Consider the following 23,440-nt stretch of genomic DNA (forward strand, 5'->3'; position numbering starts at 1 on the left):
CTGGCCACGCTATTGCTGACACAAGCCAGGATGCCATTGGCCTTCTTGGCCCCCTGGGCACACTGCTGGCTCCTGGCTGTCAGTCAACCCTCCCAGGTCCCTCTCTGACTGGCAGCTCTCCAGCCACTCCTCCCCAAGCCTGTAGCACTGCTGGGGGTTGTTGTGGCCCAAGGGCAGCCCCCGGCATTTGCCCTTATTGACACTCCCCCAGTTGGCCTCAGCCCATGGCTCCAGCCTGTCCAGGTCTCTCTGCAGAGCCTCCCTGCCCTCGAGCAGATCAAAACTCCCACCCAAATTGGGGTCACCTGCAAACTGACTGAGGGTGCTCTCGATCCCCTCATCTAGATCATCAATAAAGGGGTTAAACAGGAGTGGCCCCAAAACCGAGCCCTGGGGGACACCAGTCGTAACTGGCCATCAACTAGATTTTACTCTGTTCACCACAACACTTTGGGCCCGGCCATCCAGATGGTTTTTTACCAAGTGAATTTGAAGTCCCTGCTAGAAAAAGAAGGTGAAACAATTACAAGTTTTAAGTTATTTAAAATGTATAGGTTATTGCATTACTGTTGGCTATGCGAAAGGCTCCTTTTTTTCCCAAAGTAATTTCTTGCTTTAAATATATCATGTGCAAGGGATATGATAACCTTCAAATAACCTGCATTAGACTTGGTAAATTTGAAACAGATGTAGTTTAGATGATTCTTGAACATCAGCTGTTGCTTTCCAACACAGTGTCTCACAAACCCCAATACTGTCTTTCAGAGTCTTAGCAGCTCAAAGACCATGCTCCATCTGACCTCTTGTTCAGTGGTGAAGACCTTTGTTGTATTCCTCAGGCTATTTATTACTTCTGGTTTTGCTAAAGGCTTGTTTTCTTCTACCTTTCCTGCCATCTATACCCAGAGATGTGAAGGAAAAAGGTTGCACATTGCTGCTCCTCAAATGCAGCATTGTTCTTTGAGAAAATGTCTTTTCCTCAGTGGTTGTATTTGTCTGTTAAAGACATCTTCTCAGAGCTGAAGAAAGAACTCTAGGAATGGCTGTTTTATGGTTCATTTTGGAGGATTTTTCTCCCCTCAATGTATGGAAATTTGTCCATGAGACGGGGGCAGCTGGGGAAGCCCTGGAGCTATTTTCAAGTGTGGAGCCGCGAACATTTCCAGCTGTAGAAAGTTCACTGCAGTGAATGGCTGATGGAAGTTTTGTTAGCAAGCCTCATAAGCTGTGCCATCTGCTAATGCCACCACGGTGACTGGTGTAACACAGCAGTCATGTCTTCTGAACAACAGAGTTCTTTATAATGAAAAAGAAAAGATGTTTACAGTTGCCAAAGTGTTGTGTTTGAATGCCAACTCAGGTGTCAAAGTTACTAACTTCAGGGAGAAGGTATTCTCCCTTCACCCTCTCTGCCAAGAATTATCACAGGAAATATTTCCTCCTTCTTCTGTGTTTACTTTGTGTGGGAATGACACTGATGGGGAGCAACGGAGTGCTGGTGTCCATCCCAGGTGGAGGGAAGGGCTGATGGGAACCCCTCTGTTGAGTAGCTTGTTGCCTACAGCATGCACTCCCATGGTCTGCTGTTGCACAGGCATGCCCAGTAAGAAGTGTCAATAGTGATCCTTAATTAAACAAAACTTGAAGGAGAGCTTGCTCTCTTTCCCTTGCCATTCATTTACATGTTGTGTTTGCACAAATTCAACATAATCACTGTTAAAACTGGGCCCCATGATCATGCTGCTTGATTGGCCTGGAAGAAATCAACTGTGTAAATTAGGAATCTGTTCAATCACTTCTCTAGGAAATATTACTGACACCATCCCCATCTCAGTAATCCTGCTATAAATGTCATTGATATTTGGCTGAGTAGGGAAACAATAGGATCCTATGGCCATAGGAACTGGGATGATTCATGTGAAAATCACCCTTTAAGCAGTTGTCACATACTTCTCCTCTCTGTTCTGGTTCTGAATCAAACAGTTGCCAAGACTATTTATTCATATCTGGGTTTGATCTGAAGCTTTAGTTAACAAAATCAAGGATCAGCAGATACTTAGATTTATTCCAAACACAATTAATATTTATTTCTGAAAGTCTTTAGATAGGACTATGACTTGCTTTCCAGAAACTATAAGCAGGTATAGTCTATCCACTCAACCACTTCTTTGCAACCTGGAAGTTTCTGCCTTTTTTCCTCTGACAGATCACAGAAATGTTCTGTCAAATGTGTAGAGATGAACTGCAAAAATCCAGTAGGGTTAGTTTAAATCAACCCCAGATCTTCTACATGTGTCTCAGATTCTCCCACTCCATCTGTAGTTCAGCAAGTTGCAGTCCCTGTGAAATACTGTTGCTGCTTTCTGCTCCCACAGTGTGATAGTTTGCTTCCGTTTGATAAAACTGTCCCTGTCAGAGACTGCTTCATTCCAGCTGGGCATCTCAGTGCATCAACCTGGGCAGTAAGCTTGTGTTGCTCTTACAAAATTGTAAATAGCTTTTAAAAAAGAGGTATTTTTTTTTATTTCTCAAGCAATGACACCGGCTTATGTTACTGGTATCGGCAAGTGGCCACAAACTTCCTAAATTTTACAGGGGATTGGAGCCCCCATAGTGACTCATATCCTGCCAGTGCTGAGTCCCCACCCTTTATGATAGGCAGCAACACACGTTGGTGCTGAGGAGTCAAAGAGGGAGGCAGCCAGGCATGAGCTCTGAACAGGCACCGTGTATATGGTGCAGACCTCTGCACTTGCCTCTGGGAATCAGTGTCAAGGTGTATGAAACCTTGCAACCACTGGAGCTGGGTGTCTGGCCCACAGGAGCATAGGATATAAGTAACCACCATCAGTGCTGGTTCAGCAGGAGCTGTGACTCCTCAGCTCAGATCCCTCCCAGCTACACGGATACCTGACTTGGAGCAGCTTCAGTTAAGTCCAGAGTGGGTGTTTTGAGTCAGGTGGACACTGTGCCTATTTGTCTAACTTTGCATGTGGCTAATTTGCTTTTTCTACCTGTGTTTAATGTGTTAATGTCTAATCATATATGAGGCTTAGTCTGACCTGTAGCATAGTGTGTGTTTGGTGTCATTATTAAGCGAGAAATTTCTGTGGCAACTAAAGGGTGATGATTTCTTTTGTTTCCTTTACCAGTGGTAAAGACTAGATTGAGTAAACTCTGCCTAATCTCTGAATTTGAGGAAAATCTGTAGAATATAAAAAATATCAGATTACAGAGCATCTTCTGAAGGAGTCTGTGGTAACAGAGCTGTCCGGATGTTTTTTGAATGTAGTGTTATATATGCATTCCTGTTAGTCAAGGAAGCAGAGCTATAAAAATAAATTGAATTACAAAGGGTAATGCCAGAATTGGATGCTGCAGAGGGAGATCTACCCTCACCCCCTTTTGTAATATGCAGTCTGTCTCCTTCTTTCAAGGAAGTATAGCAAAAGCAATGTATGTTAAGAAAAGTAAGTTTCTTCAAATGATTATCTGCAAGTCATGTACAAGAGAGTAAACTACAACACCATCTCACATTTCACTTGAAGATTAAATTCTTTTCTCCTCCTTCACTTTCTGTCATCTGATTGTAAACTCTTATGCTTATAAATGCAGAGCTTCCTCAGAGCAACAGCAGAGGATGCAGCACACAGCCAGCTCAGTGGGCAAGGCAGAGGAGGAGGACAAGAGGGGTGCAGGCAGGGCAAGGTGGAGAAGGGCATCCCTGGCACAGGCAGGGCTCTATGCCTGGCGGGGGGCTGCCTGGGGAAGGGCCAGGGTCAGCACCGAGCCAGGCCCGAGGCAGGGGCGGTGTGGGAAAGGCCAGCTGCCCACTGTCTCAGGCTGCCTCCACGCTGCCCAGCGTTCTCGGAAATGCAGAGCTCCTTTCAGCATGGCCATCCTCAGCCTCGTTATTTTACATCTCTTTGCAGGGGAATTTTTCTAAGTTGGTAAATATGTGGATTGTTCTATGTCCCTCGTACTTCCTTTTAAGCACAATTAATTATTTTAATTGATTAATATTGCACCGAGAAGTTTGCTTAGAAGGGACAGCCCTTCTGTTTTTTTGGACTAATTAGCAGTCTGGATTGCTGAATGACAATACGGCTGCTAATTAATCTCACTGCAGTTCTCACAGAACGAGACCCTGATAAGAACTTGCCAATTAACATAAGAAAAAAAAATGTCAAGAGTCCTGTTGTGTTTTTCTGGCATCCACTCCCAGTCAGATGAATATCACTATTAAATACAGAGGCAGACTAACTACTAAGCAGGAAAGCCAGCAGGCTGTGAGGCAGCTCCAAACTTGCCCAGACGTTATTCATTCATGAGTTAGCTGTTGTATGCCCGTTCACTCTTGTTGCCTAACATTGGTTGCTATGGGTTTTGTAAGCAGAAGGAAGATGAAGCTGGGCAGAGCAGCAAGTGTCTGAACATCCCCATGGGGAATTTCTTGCAGTGTCCTGATGTTAATCAATATTAGCAGAAGGCTGAAAGGGGAGTTTTGGCAGAGTGGGCCCCAGGTCTGGTGCATATGGGGACCTGGAGTCTGCATGGGGCACTGCCTGGTTTGGGAGCACTCCCACTGTGAATGCCAGGGAGCATGTGGGTGCTGAGCGGGACAGTGAGGGTGGAGGTGGGCAGCTGGGACACCCCGTGACTCCTTTGCATGTCTCACAAATTGTGGTTCTTAGCCATGGTGGGCAGCACCAGCATGCAGCCTAGGTATTTGCTTTGATTCTTGCAGGGAAAGTTTGCAGCCCGTGCTGACTTTCTTGCACAGTTCCTGGAAAAACTCGTTTAAAACCACCTGGGCTTGGTACAGGACCGTGTAATCTTAGCTGTGGTGTAGGTACATTCATGAAAATACAGGGCCAGATGCTCAACTGGTGACAGTTACTCCTGTCCCTGATCCACATCAGCTCTGTGATACCAAGGTGAGTTACAGGGACTCCTCCGGCCATGGGGAAGGGACAAGACCTGGTGCTGTTGCCAGTTTGTTACCATTAACCTTGAATTTTCTGGAGTGTTGTTTCTGGCCCTCAGGACCACATGCCATGGGTGTTTCCAAAGAGATGAGCAGTGCAGCGATTGCTGTGGCTGGTGTGAGCTGCTCTGCATGACCAGAGAGATGTTGCACAATGGGCCATACAATAAGCTCATAGAAAGTGCTGCTTTAAGCCATGCTGGTTGAATTATTTTTTTTTTTTTTTTTTCTCTCTCTGTGTTTGCAGGTCAGAAGATTCTTCACCACAGAAGTGATGTCTTAGAAACTGTAGTCCTGATCAATCCCTCAGATGAAGCAGTTAGTACTGAGGTAAGTCAGAAATACTTTTTTGGATGTGTCAGGAAAGCTCTAGTAAGTGGACAGGATGAGAGCAGTGAAGCAGATGTTGTTGAGATGCTTCTTGAATTTCAGTTACTGCCTTCCAGCTTATTGACTGACAAACCCCAGTACTGCCTTTCAGAGTCATAGCGGACTAAGAGCAGGTCCTAACTGTGAATGAAAGGACATGTTAGGAGCAAATACTGTGAAAAACATCAGCCATTCCTTAATTTTCTTCCTAGCTTCCCAGACTCCTGACAAAACACCAGAGGCATAGAACAGAAATAGACCTCTAATCCCAGCACTTCTTTTCTCATAATGCACCAAATTCCCTTCTTGGTGATGGAGAGGCAAGTGTGGTGAAACTGCATCTGCTTTTCTTCTGATCCTCCATTGTTCGGTAGCTCTGGATGTCTATTTTACACATGAAAAAAGTGGCTGGAGGTGCAGTGAGACCTCAGAGAACTGCACCAAAGAAATTAGGTCTTCGAGAAGAATTAACAGTGTGTGGTGGTGACTCCAGATTGATCTAAATGTCATTATAAAGGCATGTGACATGATCATTGGACTTTGGAGAGACCCCCAGAAGACTGCCAATCTCTAATGAACTCAGTAGAGTCAAAGAAACTAACGTGTAGCTCAAAGACAAAATTGACACATTTGACTAGTGATACTGGAGGATGAAAAAATAGGGATAATTGCATTGCTAGCCTGTGATTGGAACCACAGACATAGTACCATTTCTGTTGGGAAATAAAGCAGTTCTGTTTGTAATATGTAGTGAAAAATCTGTTTTGTTACCAGCCTTAGGTGATATTAAACACAAACAAGAGGAAAGACTCCAAAACAAATTAAATTTGTTTGGGTGGAAGTGTTGATCTGCTCAAGGGTAGGGAGGCTCTGCAGAGAGACCTGGACAGGCTGGAGCCATGGGCTGAGGCCAACTGGGGGAGTGTCAATAAGGGCAAATGCCGGGGGCTGCCCTTGGGCCACAACAACCCCCAGCAGCGCTACAGGCTTGGGGAGGAGTGGCTGGAGAGCTGCCAGTCAGAGAGGGACCTGGGGGTGTGATTGACAGCCGGCTGCACAGGAGCCAGCAGTGTGCCCAGGGGGCCAAGAAGGCCAATGGCATCCTGGCTTGTGTCAGCAATAGCGTGGCCAGCAGGGACAGGGAAGGGATCTGACCCCTGTACTGGCACTGGTGAGGCCGCACCTCGATGACTGGGTTCAGTTTTGGGCCCCTCACTCCCAAAAGGACATTGAATGACTCGAGCATGTCCAGAGAAGGGCAACGGAGCTGGTGCAGGGTCTGGAGCACAGGTCGTACGAGGAGCGGCTGAGGGAACTGGGGGTGTTCAGTCTGGAGAAGAGGAGGCTGAGGGGAGACCTCATCGCCCTCTACAGCTCCCTGAAAGGAGGGTGCAGAGAGCTGGGGATGAGTCTCTTGAACCAAGTAACAAGTGATAGGACAAGAGGGAATGGCCTCAAGTTGCCCCAGGGAAGGTTTAGACTGGATATTAGGAAGCATTTCTTTCCAGAAGGGGTTGTTGGGCGTTGGAATGGGCTGCCCAGTGAGGTGGTGGAGTCCCCATCCCTGGAGGTGTTTCAGAGTTGGGTCGACACAGCGCTGAGGGATCTGATGTAGTTCGGAACTGTCAGTGCTAGGTCAGTGGTTGGAACTAGATGATTTTCTAGGTCTTTTCCAACCTAAATGATTCTGTGATGCTGTGAAATTTCTGAAGTTGTAAAAGTTTAAATAAGTTTGTCAACTTACTTCGTGGCGGCTCATTCACTAAAACACTATGCATGAAAATCTCTTACAAGGCATTATAAGTACTTGGTAAGGAGCAAGGAGGGTCAGCTGGGTAGCAGCTCTTAATACACTAACGCGTTCAGAGTAGAAAGCTATAAACTCTGTGTGTGTGTGGAGGGAGGGAAGAGCCAAAGGGACCGCCAAATGTAGGGAAATGCCATTTCTGTCGTTATTCCTCTGTACCTTTAATGGCTGACCACATGGAAGAACATGGTCTGAGGCGCATTAATGACTTTAAACCCTGGCTTTACTCCTTTGGCTCTGAAAGGTGTTTGGCTAGATTAATGTCCTCTTGCTAGACTGTGGGAGGCAGTCTTTTCTTCTCTTTTATCTTGCTAAACTGGTCACATATAGAAGTTACAAGCTGAGATTTACCTTGGCTGCCTAGGTAAGACTCTTGACTGGACATAAACCAGAAAAAGACAATAAGAAAGAGGCAGGGGATTTAAATTGGAGGTTGGAATAGACGTGTTATGACCGTTATGGCAAATAGAAAACTTAGTTTCATATATTGAGAGATTTCCAGGTTGTGTCTGTTCAGACAGTGATATACCATAGAGCTCTGACTTCAACAGAAGAGGAACTTGAATCTATCCATTCAGGAAAAACAAAGGAAAATTATATTAAAAGAAATTCTTGCTATTCTGTCTGGTAAGAGCCATGCTGATGGTAGTCTGAGCACAGTTCTTCCCAGAGCTCCTGTCATGTTCTGTCAATTGCCAAAATACCTCCCAGAAGAGAGAGGCCCAAAGGGATTTCTTTTCCCAAAGAAAACAAATTTCTGAAACCCCTGTGAACAGTTAAGAAGACTCAACTCCATTGCTTTAACACTTCTGTGACTGTCCTATCAGTCTGGGAAACTGCTCATCTGCTGACGCTCCGGTCTCTGTTCACACTCCAACTTTACCTCCATTTTGACTGAGGCTATGTCTTGCTGTTTGCTTCCAACAATTTGGGACTTCAAGCAAGTGTAAAGCTGAACAAAATCAGCTGTTACTTCTGAAATGGAGTGGTTTGGAAATCAGGAGATGAATTTCTGGTAGTCCTCTGGGAAGCCTTGGTTATACACAGACACAGAATTTATGTGTCTTGAAAGTCTTCTATACGTATCCTACATTATGCTCTGTAATCTGCAAACATTTATTTACTTTTTTCTTGCCATAGTTTGCTAGCTCTGCAGAATGTATTTCATCATCAATTAATAGAATAAGTTGAAGGAGAATTATGTGACAGTCACACATCAGTGATTCACAAGTCAGGAAATAATTTGGCTATTGGAAAACGTGGTGGGTTTACACATAATTTGGCAGACTGCCCAGCACTTCTGCCAGAAATGAGAGAAAACATAGAAGAGGAAGCCAGTTCTTTCATGGTTTTAATAAAGCTAAAACAGACAAGATTTTGAGCAGCACACATCAGACAGCCGGCTGCACTTATCTATATTTTTATCTGAAATAGAAATAGATACACTTGATCCAGCAGGGATATTGCTGAATTTATAATTACGTAGTAACAATTAATGACAGACCAGCATTAGTTCTGCATTTAATTAAAAGAACTTCCTGCTGCTCAGCATCAGGGTCACTTATTTAATAAAACAACAATGAAAATGTGGTAGAGTTACATACTTTTCAGTGCCTCTTTTCTACTTGTACTGAAAATGCAAGTTGTTCAGCAGAGATTCAGGCTGAGCCTTCCTGGCGTGAGCAGGAATTATTTAAAACAGCTGATTGCTTAACAATCAATATAAAAATTTGAAAGAATAGTTTGCTAGGAGAGCTGAGGTGATTATGTCATCTCCGTGGAGATAGAACTTGGATGCAATGTCATGTGGAGTTGTTCCAGATGAAGTCTGCTCATGTAGTTTAATACGTCAATAGCCTTGTTCTAAAATCACTATTCTGGTTTAACTTAATTTCTCTTTAAACAGAAAAATTAGTTACTTGAAATTCACACCTTACCATAGGCTGAACTGATTTTTTGTGTTGGACAAGATTTTTGAAGTATTTGCAAAAAAATGTACTCACAGTACAGAATCTTACACAGGTTTTCTTTAGTTTTGTTTTTAAATTTAAGTTGAATTCAGCCGACAGAAATACACCGAATATATGGATTTCTCTTAGCATGCAAGTAAATCTCCTTCCAGAGGGGAAAGAGGATCTGTAGTGAGGGTCAAATAAAGTAATGAGCATCTACTTTAAAATAGTTGAGTTACTTCAAAATGCAGAAGAACATTATTTCTCAGTAGCAAGCTCTTTTGTGCCATCAGGCATCCACTTAATTTACTACTGTATATTAAAAAAGGTCTTGGCTTGACACACTTAAACTTATAGTGTCAATAGTGAGATCATGAGATGTAAATGGTGCATGTGACTATCTGTGTGCTTGAAGTTCAGGTTTATGATTATGGCGAGGGAGTATAATCCCTTAACTTTCTAGATGATTCAGGTTACAACAGAATGACAGTCTAAACATGACACTTTTGCATGTGATTTGTGGCTGTTACTTTTCAGTGATGTTTTCACAACTGAATGACAAGTAATGCTGTGCTCTGAGAATAGAAGGCCAACCTTCCAAAAACTGTGTCTGACGCATGCAGTTATCCCCCAGGAGTGCCTGGGACACAGTTTACCAAGACTGTCCTGATAGAGTGCTATTAAAGTTCACTGAGTCATACAAGGAATATGTTTGTTCATTGAAAATATTATTTTTTCATTCAAATTTTATTCTGTTCTGCTCCTTGCTCTTTTTTCCATGTTGTTAGTATGGTTTATTTATCAGATCTTCTCTCTAATTGCTTCTTGTCCCTCCTTTTTTTTCCCTTTGCACCTTTCTCATTGTCATTTGTAAACAGCATAATAACGTGATAATGTTTTGACAGTCCTGGGAGACTCTGGTGCAAAATATGTTTTAAATTAGGAGAGATAAACCGCACATTCCCAGTGGAATATAGAAACACATCATAGCTCCCATTATTGATGTATTTCTCTCCTTCACTCCAGGTGCGCTTAATGATCACAGATGCTGCAAGACACAAGCTCCTTGTACTAACTGGACAATGCTTTGAAAACACAGGAGAACTCATTCTTCAGTCAGGATCCTTCTCCTTCCAGAACTTCATTGAGATCTTCACAGATCAAGAGGTATGTTCAGAAAAGTGTCTTGCATGCATTGTCATGTGATGGCAGAGGTTTCTAGAAGACTAAAACTGTCCCTCTGTGTTGTTAGAATTACCATCAGCAGCCTGATGCTGATTATAGGCTTTCTTTCAAAACATTTAATTTACTCTAGGTATGATGTAAATTGCTTCACAAAATAAATAGATTTTAAATTGGGAAATTAAATTGCAGCTTCCAGAAACAGAAAATCAAGGAGCCTTTTAACAATAGAAGGAGATAGTGCTGTGTTTAAAAGACACAGGTTGTTTATCTAAAGTGTACACACACAGCAGTCAAATTGAACTCGACACCATGTTCTTGCCTGGTAGCAGCTAAGTAATAGGTGACATTAAATACGACAGAGGCTGTCTGCTGGAATAGCTGTAGTTTTTTGCACCACCTACCTGTTTGACTTCTTTGTAGTAGTGTTTAAAATTTGGCCCATGAAATCTGTAAATCTTGTGATTTTTGCATACCAAAAGGGTAAATATGAAGTATAGCAGTATTTAATGACATTTGTTTCATGACTTGTTATTTTGCTGTCTTGCTTAATGTACTGTGTCTGAAAGCTCCCATAGGGCAGGAACCCATAGTAAACAAGCTGTCACACTTAATTTGGCTGCTGTGTAAAGTATATATTTAAATAAACTATATGGCTGCATCCCTAGGAATTTGGTTTCCAGAATTAATTAGGAACATTTAATTGGAGTGAGATTTGAAAGTTCAGCACTGAAAAAGCAAAGTTTGCATGAGCTCCAGCATGACCTTATTGTATCCATTTGATCCCGTTCTCAAAGCCTCTTTGTTCAGGATATGGTTATAGGGTTGAGGAAGAGCTGGATTCCTGCTCTCTGAAACAAGTGTGACACCTAAAACTTGCTGGCAGTTTTCAGAGTTACTTTTCTATGATATTGCCAACCCAAGTTCCTTGCATCTCTGGCTAATTAGTGACACATAATTACTTCATGACTACATGCAAAACTAGGTGTAAATCCTACCATCCCTGTTAGGAAACAAAATTGTTGGCTGGAAAGCGGAGGGGTGGTGATTGGACATAGGTTAAAGCTGTGAAGGGATTGCCGCAGTGGTGAGCGTGCAAGGTGTACTCCTGTGGGTTATGAGTCAGGCTCACTTGGCATATCTCTGTGACTGGTAGCATGTGCACCAGCCAGCTGTCTCTTTGAAAGTGTTGGCTTCCAGGTTGTTGTTTCTGAAGCCTTGGGCTCTGACTGCTTCTATAAGATTTCACAAAAACAAAGAAGGATCGCGTTTGCCATACTGCAGCCTGTGCATGTGACGTTTTTCAAAGGGTGCCATTACAGGGAAATTTTTAGGTGGTCTACAGATTGGAAAAAAATGTTAGAAAAAAGGGCTAGAAAAAAGTGATTAGTGGTTTTCTAAGTGCTGATCAGAAGAAAGAATTACTGTGCTGTCCTGACCCTGGTGGACTTGGCAGTGCTAGGTTTACAACAGAACTCAATGATCTTAAGGGTCTTTTCCAACCTAAATAATTCTATGATTCTATAAACATGTAAGGTTTGATGAGTACTATGTAGAGTTGGTGTTTCTGGTCTCTGCCCAGTTTTACTTCACAGGACCAAACCTAAACTATGGTCAAGGAATGTGCTTACAAGTAAGTAAATACCCTTTGGGGTATACTCCTATGAAGTCTCATTCAGAAATCCATCTCTAGTGTGTAGAATTCCCTGCAGGCAATGCCTGATGAAAGTGGTGTTTTCAACCTCTCTTGTGCCAGAAGATTGAAGATGTCCCATTTCACTGCCTCTGCAACAACACCTAGCAGAGGAAAAGCTTTCTTTTTACCTTAGTGGTCCAGGATAGGAAATGTGTTTTCTCTGAGCAGTCAACTTGCTGTTTGCTTTCACCAGCTGTGGCACCTTTAAAACTTGAGGATTCCTCAACAGGTGTGTCTCAGTGCTTGAAAAGACAGTTAGGTTCACAGATACATTTCATTGCTCATAGAGTGACTTTGAATCCAGACAAGAGCAGGAGAAGTTACATCTTTGTGTTATCAAATAGCATAAGCAGTGGAACTGTCGATATCCTTGGTGTCACCAGTTGAAATGCAAATACATTGAGGCCTTTTCTGGGGCATTCCTGAACTTGCTATTCCTAACAGATATCATCTGTTTCAGGAATAATTTTTGTCCAACTTTTCATTGGCCTGAACTATCACTGCCTTAACACTGTCTGCATTACGTGTACCACCTTTTAGGAGCAAAGAAAGTCAGAATTTTGGAGTATGAAGCAGAATCCAAATATGGTATAATATAAACTGGAGAGGAATAACCCCAAACCATGGCCCAGTATATTCAGTATCCCAGTGTATTGCCGTATGATTTTTTTGATAATTTGCCCTACATGAGAAATAGTTTGTACTCAAATTATCTCCTTATGTGTGCAACAGAGTTGGATTTATTCATTCAGAGGAAGTAATATTTTACTACTTTTGTCTTTCCCTAATAATGTGTTTTCAGCTCTGATCAGAGACACAACATAAGGGTTACACTCAAGATCCTAAATCCATGTCAGAGCTGTGGTTTGTGCTGTCTCTCTTATTTCTGCAGTAAAAAACATGAGTGATTCTCCTATTTTCCTTATCTTTCATCCTTTCCTCCTTTTATTTTGTTTTGCTCTGTTGTTTCCTTTGCTCCTTTTCAGACAAAGCCATATCTGACATATGGGTGATGTTTATTTATACCAAATAAGGCTGACAAAGGAAGATAGAAAATGTTTACTTTCTCCTTTAATTAAGTATTTGTTGGATTATTTTTCTTTGGATAACAGTCATTGCATCTTTGTTGAGTTTTCTTTTTGGTAAATGCTGAAAATTGTAACACAAAGGAAGTGAGACATACACACACAGAGGCCCAAAGAGATCTGGTGCAACCAAACATCATTAATTCTTTATATATTAATTTCTTCTGCTGATTCAGCTTGTGGTCCAAGACTTTCAAATCATTCAGCTGTAAGATATTCTTTATCATCTTTATGAAAACTGTTCTTACAGCTTGAACTGACAGTTGAGTCTCTGTAAAGAACGTTGTGGTATTTTGCATGATGATGTGCTGACAAATTTTGCACTGATGTTTTATGTCTGAATTACTTCTTTAAAGAAGTTTACATAGTTTGATTATCTCTTTGTTAAGATCAAATAGAACAGAAATGGGCTATATTTAACCTAATTGTCAGTTAAAAAGTAAAATGAAATTATTTGTGGAACTTGGAGGAGATATTAAATATGTCATACTTTCTCATGTTTGTCTACTATTCTAGAACCATCAAATATTGAATTTTAGTTCAGACTGGAACAGAACAACAGCTCTTCATACTATGGCACAGAACTTGTTTTCTGTGCCTTTGTTTCAGCATCTGGTCTTGGTACTAATGTCACCAAATACTGTCAGAGTTAATGGAGTTATTCTAGATTTCAACTTCTGTGGTCCATGAGTTTAAAATCTAAATAATTACAAGAGCATTTTTAACCGTAACACTTCTTTTCTGGCTCTTTCTTTAGCCCTGTACCTCATAGTTTCAGAAATACAAAACTTGAAGCTCTTTGCATTTCTGAAGCAATAACTAATTTCTTAGTGTTCTGGAGAGTCAAGTCTCCTGCAGTCAAGTCTTGCTAATCAGGGAGCCATGCTGGCTTTTCAGGACCCAGCCTGCAGGAAGAACTGCAGCAACAATGGTGTGGTGGAATATATCCCGTGAGAGAAGAGGTGAGGAAGGCAGCTGCCCCTGGGAGAATGCTGGCCTTCTCTGGGTTGCAGTTACTCTCTGCCTGTTAAGACTATATGCTTTGTCTGTTAGATATTTGACTGGGTCTTTGAATGGTCTGGGGCAGCAGGAAGACTCCTGAGTCAGTGATAGTGGTAGTGGCAGGTCTGGCAGTGTTAGCCTCATAGTCCTCACACCTTACCAATATAAAAGCTTGTACTGTCCTCCTATAAAGGATGGAGGAAGTATGGGGAAACTTTGGGGTAGTGTTGTCCTTTGGGCAATAGGAACAGGAATAAGGTCTTCCATTGTGTTTAAAAAAATACAGTGGTAAACTAATTGTAGTAACAGGTTCGTTTAGCTTCTAGGACATTTACTCAACAGTGCAGAAGCAAATGGAAACAGTTTTGCGTTTTTTGGGTTTTGGTTGTTTTTTTTTAATCTGATCAGGAAATACTATGTTCTGGCATTAATTGTCATTAAAAAATGAATTTACATGAATCTTCTTGTGTTTCTGTTTTACAATCCTAGATTGGTGAATTATTGAGCACCACACACCCTGCCAACAAAGCCAGCCTAACTCTTTTCTGCCCTGAGGAAGGGGACTGGAAAAATTCCAACCTTGACAGACATAACCTTCAAGACTTTATTAACATTAAACTCAACTCAGCTTCCATATTGCCCGAAATGGAAGGACTCTCTGAATTCACAGAGTATCTGTCAGAATCAGTAGAAGTGCCATCACCTTTTGACATTTTGGAACCTCCAACCTCAGGAGGCTTCCTGAAACTCTCAAAACCCTGCTGTTATATTTTCCCAGGGGGAAGAGGGGACTCTGCATTGTTTGCAGTGAATGGATTCAACATGCTTATCAATGGAGGATCTGAAAGAAAATCTTGCTTTTGGAAACTTATCCGGCACTTGGACAGGGTAGATTCCATTCTGCTCACTCATATCGGAGATGACAACCTGCCAGGAATCAATAGCATGCTTCAACGAAAGATAGCAGAACTAGAAGAGGAACAGTCCCAAGGGTCTACTACCAACAGTGACTGGATGAAAAATCTGATCTCACCTGATTTAGGAGTTGTATTTCTTAATGTACCTGAGAACCTGAAGAACCTGGATCCTAATTTCAAAGTAAAAAGGAGTGTAGAAGAAGCTTGTTTTACGCTCCAGTATTTAAATAAATTGTCTATGAAGCCAGAACCTCTTTTCAGAAATATGGGAAATACCATTGACCCCATCATTTTATTTCAGAAAATGGGAGTTGGCAAACTTGAGATGTATGTGCTTAATCCTGTCAAAAATAGCAAAGAGATGCAATATTTTATGCAACAATGGAGTGGTACTAACAAAGATAGAGCTGAATTCCTACTACAAAATGGCCAAGAACTAGACATTCCATTATCCTACTTCACCTCTGTCTCATCCCTGATTGTCTGGCATCCAGCTAATCCTGCAGAAAAAATAATACGAGTTCTCTTTCCTGGAAACAGCACCCAATATAATATTCTAGAAGGACTAGAAAAACTCAGACACTTAGACTTCCTTAAACAACCAATAGTTACACAAAAAGACCTCACTGGCAACATTGCTAGTCCAGCTGTGAAACAAGCAAAGCTGAAACAACGAACAGACAGCAAGGAGAGTCTCAAGCCTGCTGCAAAGACACCACCAAGCAAGCCTGTCAGAAAAGAATCTAAAGAAGAAACACCAGAGCCTGCAAAGCCTAGTCTGGCACCAGAAAAGCCTCAGAAGTTGGAAAGCAAAGAAAAAATTCCAGTTAAAAAAGAGAAACCAGCAAAAGTGGAGACCAAACCTGTAGTGGCAGAAAAAGACATAACAAGTAAAGAAGAACAATTAGTTAAATCTGAAACTCCTGAAAAACAAACTTCAGATGTAAAACCAAAAGTGTCAAAGGAGAAGCCAGTGAAAAAGGAAGTCAAAGCAAAACCTGAAGAAAAGAAAGAGGAAAAAGAAAAACCAAAGAAAGAGGTTTCCAAAAAAGAGGAAAAAACACCCATCAAAAAAGAGGAAAAACTGAAAAAAGAGGAGATCAAGAAAGAAGTTAAAAAAGAGATGAAAAAGGAAGAGAAGAAGGAAATTAAGAAGGAGGTAAAGAAAGAAGCTCCACCAAAGGAAGCTAAAAAAGAAGCTAAAAAAGAAGAGAAGAAGGAAATTAAGAAGGAAGAAAAAGAAGTCAAAAAGGACATCAAAAAGGTTCCTAAAGAAACAAAGAAGACAGCTCCTCCTTCAGCTGAAGCCAAAAAGCCAGCAGCAAAGCCTAAACCACAAAAGAAGGAGGAACCTGCTAAAAAAGAAGCAGTACCTGCTGGAAAGCCAAAGGAAAAAGGAAAAGTTAAGACTGTGAAGAAGGAGATCAAAGTCAGTGGAGCACAAGCTGCTCTTGCAGCAGTTGGAGTTGCTGCCACAACTGTAGCAGCTGTAGCAGCTGCAGAAATTACAGCCAGTGGAAAGGAACTTGAAGCGGAGAGATCCCTTATGTCTTCACCAGAGGATTTAACAAAGGATTTTGAGGAATTAAAAGCTGAAGAAGTAGAAACAATAAAAGAAACAAAACCTCAGGTTGTACTTATACAGAATGAACTGAAACTCACTGGCACAGTACAAAAGGAGGCCTTTGAAGTACAAAAAGAAAAATTAGATAATGAAGGACCTGCTGAGTCCTCTGATGAAGGCATAACTACCACAGAGGCTGAGGGTGAATGCGAACAGACACCTGAAGAATTGGAACCTGTGGAAAAGCACAGGGTTGATGACAATGAAAAGTTTGAAGATGAGGGAACTGGCTTGGAGGAATCATCTGAAGCAGGAGATTATGAAGAAAAGGCAGAGACAGAAGAAGCTGAAGAACAAGGTGAAGATGAAGAAGAAAAGACACCACTGGACACCACAAAACCATATATGGAGCACCCACAAAAAAGTGAAGAGAGCTCAGAAGAAATAGTGGCTGAAGCAGATGCTAACATTAAAGATGAAAAGTATATTGAAAAGGCAGATTATGAGACATCAGATGAACGGGCGGAAGAAGACAGGGAAGAAGGAATAGAAAAGGCAGAAACTGAAGAGACTGAAGAAGATGAGGAAGACAAAGCAGAAGACATCAGAGATGAAGAGGAAGCTGAAAAAATAGAAGCTGAAGAAGATTATGTGATGGCTGTGGTAGACAAAGCTGCAGAAGCTGGTGAAGTTGAAGATAAATATGGCCTACTCATAATTACACCAACAAAACGCTCAGAGCCTCAGTCTCCAGCAGTTGAACCAGCCTCTTCTATCCATGATGAGACATTACCTGGTGGTTCAGAAAGTGAAGCCACTGTTTCTGATGAAGAAAATAGAGAAGATCAACCTGAGGAATTCACTGCTACTTCAGGTTACACACAGTCTACCATTGAAATATCCAGTGAACCGACTCCAATGGATGAAATGTCAACACCCCGGGATGTCATGAGTGATGAAACTAACAATGAGGAAAGTGAGTCACCCTCTCAGGAGTATGTGAACGTTACCAAATATGAGACATCACTGTACTCTCAAGAGTTTGGCAGACCTAAACTTTCTCCACTTCCAGATGCTTTTAATGGATTATCTGAAGGATCCAAAACAGAAGCCACAGAAGGTAAAGACTATAACGCCTCAGCTTCCACCATCTCACCACCTTCTTCATTAGAGGAAGACAAATTCTGTAAATCTGCATTCCAAGATGTATACCGGCAAAAAGAAAGTGAAATCCAAGGCACTGCCAAATTAGAAATCAAAGAACCCTATCAGCAAGATGTTGGTGAAAAACATAGTCCGGCCAAGAGTCAAGCTGGCAGTTTGTCCCCTCCATCACCTGTTGCCAAAACACCTCTGAGTGAACGTAGTGTGAACTTTTCACTCACTCCAAATGAGATCAAGGTCTCGTCTGAGCCTGTCTCCATTGCCACACTGCCTGATGTACATCAGGAAGTTGCTGAAGAGCACTGTGCAAGCCCTGAAGATAAAACGTTAGAAGTAGCATCTCCCTCCCAGTCTGCTGCTGGTAGTGCTGGCCACACACCTTATTATCAGTCTCCCACTGATGAAAAGTCTAGTCAGCTTCCCTCTGAAACCAGTGAAAAGTCAACAGAAGCTCCTGTTAGCTTTGAATTCAGTGAAGTCAAAGATGAGTCTGCAAAACCCAGAATAAGCCCTATGGATGAACCTGTGCCAGATTCAGAATCTCCTATTGAAAAGGTTCTTTCACCTCTACGGAGTCCACCACTGATAGGTTCAGAGACCACTTATGATACATTTTTGAGTGCTGATTTAAAGTCTCCCACCAGAGATTACCAAAGTCCTTCTGAGGGGAAACCTGAAAAAGAAAAATCACCTGTTCAGATGAGCCCAACTTCTGAAGCCAGCTCTGTGGGCCTTTTCCAAGAAAAACAAGATGAAAAAAGCATGGAGTTTATGGTAATTAAGGAAGGCTTCAGCCTAGAAAGGAAAATGGAGGATACAGAACCCAGCAGCTCCCAGTCTTCACTGATCTTGGATGAGCGGAAATTAGCAGGTGATCTCTCACCTACTCAAATAGATATTAGTCAGTTTGGTTCCTTAAAAGAAGATACCAAAATGTCAATTTCTGAAGGCACTGTTTCTGACAAGTCTGCAACTCCTGTTGATGAAGTTGTAGCAGAAGACACCTATTCCCATATAGAAGGAGTAGCTTCTGTCTCTACAGCATCTGTTGCTACCAGTTCATTTCCAGAACCAACTACTGATGATGTATCTCCTTCTTTGCATGCCGAGGTTGGATCTCCTCACTCTACTGAAGTTGATGATTCCCTTTCAGTGTCGGTTGTACAAACACCGACAACTTTTCAGGAAACAGAAATATCTCCATCTAAGGAAGAGTGCCCAAGGCCCATGTCAATATCTCCACCAGATTTCTCACCTAAAACTGCAAAATCAAGAACGCCAGTGCATGATCACAGATCACCTGAGCAGTCAACTATGTCAGTAGAATTTGGTCAGGAGTCCCCTGAGCAGTCTTTAGCAATGGACTTTAGTAGGCAGTCTCCAGAATATCCTACTGTAGGCACTAGTATACACCATATATCTGAAAATGGACCAACAGAAGTAGATTATAGCCCTTCAGATATACAGGAGCCTACTTTTGCACAAAAGATTTCTCCTGTGGAGCAGTCATCTTACTCCCAGGAGAAAGATATTTCAGAAATTATTTCAGTTTCTCAAATTGAAGCTTCATCCTCAACTTCATCAGCTCATACACCTTCCCAGGTAACTTCACCACTGCCAGAGGAAACTTTTTCAGGTGCTGTTCCACCCAGAGATATGTCACTACATTCTTCTTTTACCTCAGAAAAGGTGCAGAGCCTAGGAGAAAAGCTGTCACCAAAGTCTGACGTATCTCCATTAACTCCAAGGGAATCTTCTCCTCTGTACTCTCCTAGTTTTCCAGATTCACCTCCTGCAGTCACAGAAGTGGTGTCAACTAGTCATATCCCTTCATTGCCACTGCAGATGTCCTCTGTCAAAGGTTTTTGTTACCAGGAACACCTAAGAAAACATGGTCCAGAACCTTTACTCAGCCCAGAAAAAGAAGATTCAGAAAAAAGCAGCAGGTCACCAGAAGAACTTAGTTATTCTTATGAGGCCACAGAGAAAACTACTAGGTCACCAGAGGATATTAGCTACTCCTATGAGGCAGTTGAAAAATCTACTAGATCACCTCGGGCCACGGATTATTCCTATGAGATGACTGGGAAAATCACTAGGTCACCTGGGGATACAGATTATTCCTATGAGACAACAAGGAAAACCACCAAATCACCTGAGGTCACAGATTATTCCTATGAGGCAATAGGGAAAGCTACCAGATCACCTGATACTATGGATTACTCCTATGAGACAAGAAGAAAAACCACTAAGTCACCAGAAGCCATTAGCTACTGCTATGAGACAACTGGGAGAACCACAAGGTCACCCGAGGCCATGGCTTACTCCTGTGAGACAACTGGCAAAATCTCCAGTTCACCTGAAGCCACAGATTACTCATTTGAGACAACTGGGAGAGCTACCAGGTCACTGGAAGCTACTAGCTATTCCTATGAAGGAAGTGCACATTTCACTCCAGGAAAATCGTTAGCAGAATCCCGTCAAGACGTTGACTTATGCCTTGTGTCCTCTTGCGAATATAAACATCCCAAAACTGAACTTTCTCCCTCATTTATCAACCCAAACCCCCTTGAGTGGTTTGCAAGTGAAGAACAGTCTCAAGATCAAGAGAAACCATTAACTCAATCTGGGGGAGCTCAGCCACCTTCTGGGGGAAAGCAGCAAGGGCGGCAGTGTGATGAAACCCCTCCCACGTCTGTGAGCGAGTCTGCCCCATCTCAGACTGATTCAGATGTTCCCCCGGAGACCGAGGAATGTCCTTCAATCACTGCAGATGCTAACATTGACTCAGAAGATGAGTCAGAAACCATTCCAACGGACAAGACAATTACATACAAACACATTGACCCACCGCCTGTCCCAATGCAGGATCGCAGCCCTTCCCCCAGGCACCCTGATGTTTCCATGGTTGATCCAGAGGCTCTGCCTGTTGATCAGAATTTGGGTAAACCTTTGAAGAAGGATCTCAAAGAAAAGACAAAGACAAAAAAGCAGGGTACTAAAACCAAGTCATCCTCTCCTGTTAAAAAAAGTGATGGTAAATCAAAACAAGTGGCTTCACCAAAGCCGGCTATAAAAGAATCTTTAGACAAATTTTCCAAAACCGCTTCTCCAAAAAAGAAGGAATCTGTAGAAAAGGCAACCAAAAATATCTCTAATCCAGAAGTAAAGTCTCGAGTGGAAGAGAAAGATAAGGACACCAAGAATGCAGCAAATACATCAACATCCAAGTCAGCAAAGACTGCAACCACAGGTAAAGACAATAGCAGTTCCCTAGTGTTAAGGTTTTATTAGTTGTTGCAGTGAAACTAGTTTGCCTTTTTATCAGCTGAGAATGTTGTTTGTAGCAAATCCCCAAAGAAAGTCAAGGTTTTAAATATAAAACCAGCATGTAAAGGCCACATTTAAATGCATGAAATTCACTAATTTAGCTTTTGTAATCTGAGCAACTTGTGTCAGTTTGCTCAAAGAGTACATAAAATATTAAGAATTTAATACTAGCTGTCCAAACTGTTAACCAACTAATAGAATTAAAAGTATCACTTTTGTAGGTTAAGTGAAATCAGTAGCAGAGTGAACCACTTCATACATTATGAGAAACAAGCAGGCAAAATTCTTTTAACATAAATTAATGTAATTTAATATTGTGGGAGGCAAAGGTACTATCAGCCATTGGAAGCTCTTATTTTCTGGATTAATTTTAAAAGGAGTATTTAAAAAAAAATATAACAGTAGTAAGAGCACTTCCAGTGAACTAAGCATGTACATTACATAATCTAGTTAAAGTCTTATGCCATCAGTGATGACTAAACATACAGAAAGTTAATGTAATTTTGAATAACTGTTGTGTATTCTAAGTAGTAATAAAATATTAATTAGATTACTGAAGGAGGCATTGTGCTAATCTGTTGTTTCCAGCAGATCTTGTTAGAGAGTGTTTGGGGAATACTTTGATTTGCAGTTGTGAGGACTGTTGTCCTGTTGAAAGCTTTTTACAAGAAGCAGGTCTAGGATTCAGAACAAACAAACCAGCATTCAACAACCGTTTTCAGCTTCCCCATTTTAAGTGGTCCACTGTTCCTTTCTTACACCATTGTTTGCATGTCTCTGTTAGTAAATGTGTTTCAAAGAAGCAGTATAGTTCCTCATGCTGTACATTCCTCCAGCGCTTCAGCTCCACATGCAATTCTTCTTCTTGAAAGCATACTTCCCAGGTAAACAGTAGACAAAACTTTTATTGATAATGACAATTAAGTGTAAAATGTAACATCTAATATTTTAACCTGTGTTGGTATCCACAATTCAGAAAGATAAATCACAGATTTTTGATTATAAAAGGCAATAAAAGATTTTGTAATGTAACCAATAAACCAGTAGTAAAAACTCTCTAATTCAGAGGAAGTTATATTATGGTGCTTATTTGGCATGTTGCTCTATGATGAATGGCAGGATATGCTAGGCAGATGTAATGGACTTTGCCAGCCTTACAATATGTGACCCTAAATAGAGTGTATTGCTCAGATAATTGTTTACCAAGCTTCATCTTCTGTAACAACATGAGAAGGCTAATAGAGTGTAAATGATGATCATCTGGATAAAATTACTGGTTGAATCCTGATTTTCAGTTCACACCATGATCCAGTGCATAGCAAACCCCCCCTTTTTTTTTTTTGAGCAGTATTTTTAATGTGTTTAAACTTCCTTTTGACTGAAGCTCTTAGAACAAGTACTGTACTATGTACAGCAGCAAAAAACCACTTTCTCTGCTTTTTGTGATAAGTGGCTAGTTCCTGTATGCAAATAAGGATCCAGCAGGCAAACACTTGTTCTGAGTTCCCTGAAGAAATTGCTTTACAGGTTTCTCTGCCCTCACAAGTTCCACTTTGACCCTTCTTCTGCTCACATGTAGTAGCCTCCTGATGCACCTGTAAGGCAGTCTGAGCATATCAACAGCTACCACGTCTTCTTGTGTGCTGATACCCCAGATCTCAGCACTGCTTCAAAACTGCATGGTTCCCTGTGTGACTCTAGGTATTATAACTGTGCATACCTGAGACTTTCAAAAAGCTGTACTAATTAACCTAGAAAATAATATCACCATTTACTGGTGTGATTCAGTAATCACAGCCCTGTGTAGTAGTTGTTGGATAATAGTATATTACTGGGAAGGTTTCAGCCAATTTTTGGTGATGTGGTAGTGAGTTTTTATTGTATTATATAGTTACAGTTATTAATGTTTTTCCTCCCATTATAGTCATAAATGGGATACAACAAAGCTGGAACAAGTAATTGGATGTAGGAGGATAATACTATAATTGGACACATCTCACCTCAGCAGTTATAACAGTAATTAATAAATGCATGTTTTTAAGCAGCCTGTGATGTATTCTTTTGTTTTTTGATTTCCAAAGGACCTGGGAATACTAAGGTGGCAAAATCTACAGCAGTGCCTCCAGGACCTCCAGTGTATTTGGATCTGGTGTACATTCCCAACCACAGCAATAGCAAGAACGTTGATGTTGAGTTTTTCAAGAGGGTGCGGTCATCCTACTACGTGGTGAGCGGGAATGATTCTGCAGCTGAGGAGCCAAGCAGGGCTGTTCTGGACTCCCTGCTGGAGGGCAAGGCACAGTGGGAGAGTAACTTGCAGGTACATTCTTCACTGTTTACTCTACCTGTAAATTTCACCTTCTCTGGGAAGCAACTAAAGGAAGC

At 41.6% G+C, this 23,440-nt stretch overlaps 1 protein-coding gene across 1 annotated transcript in view; it reads left to right on the forward strand.

The window, feature by feature from the left end:
* Positions 1-23,440, forward strand: part of MAP1B (microtubule associated protein 1B) — a 73,531-nt gene that overhangs the window by 47,584 nt on the left and 2,507 nt on the right. The window contains exons 3-6 of the mRNA XM_074933282.1: positions 5,235-5,317; positions 10,142-10,282; positions 14,570-20,978; positions 23,137-23,375. Of these exons, the coding sequence (XP_074789383.1) occupies positions 5,235-5,317; positions 10,142-10,282; positions 14,570-20,978; positions 23,137-23,375 (6,872 nt within the window). The remainder of the gene's footprint in view (positions 1-5,234; positions 5,318-10,141; positions 10,283-14,569; positions 20,979-23,136; positions 23,376-23,440) is intronic.

Source organism: Athene noctua, chromosome Z (assembly GCF_965140245.1).
Source record: "Athene noctua chromosome Z, bAthNoc1.hap1.1, whole genome shotgun sequence".
NCBI lineage: Eukaryota > Metazoa > Chordata > Aves > Strigiformes > Strigidae > Athene > Athene noctua.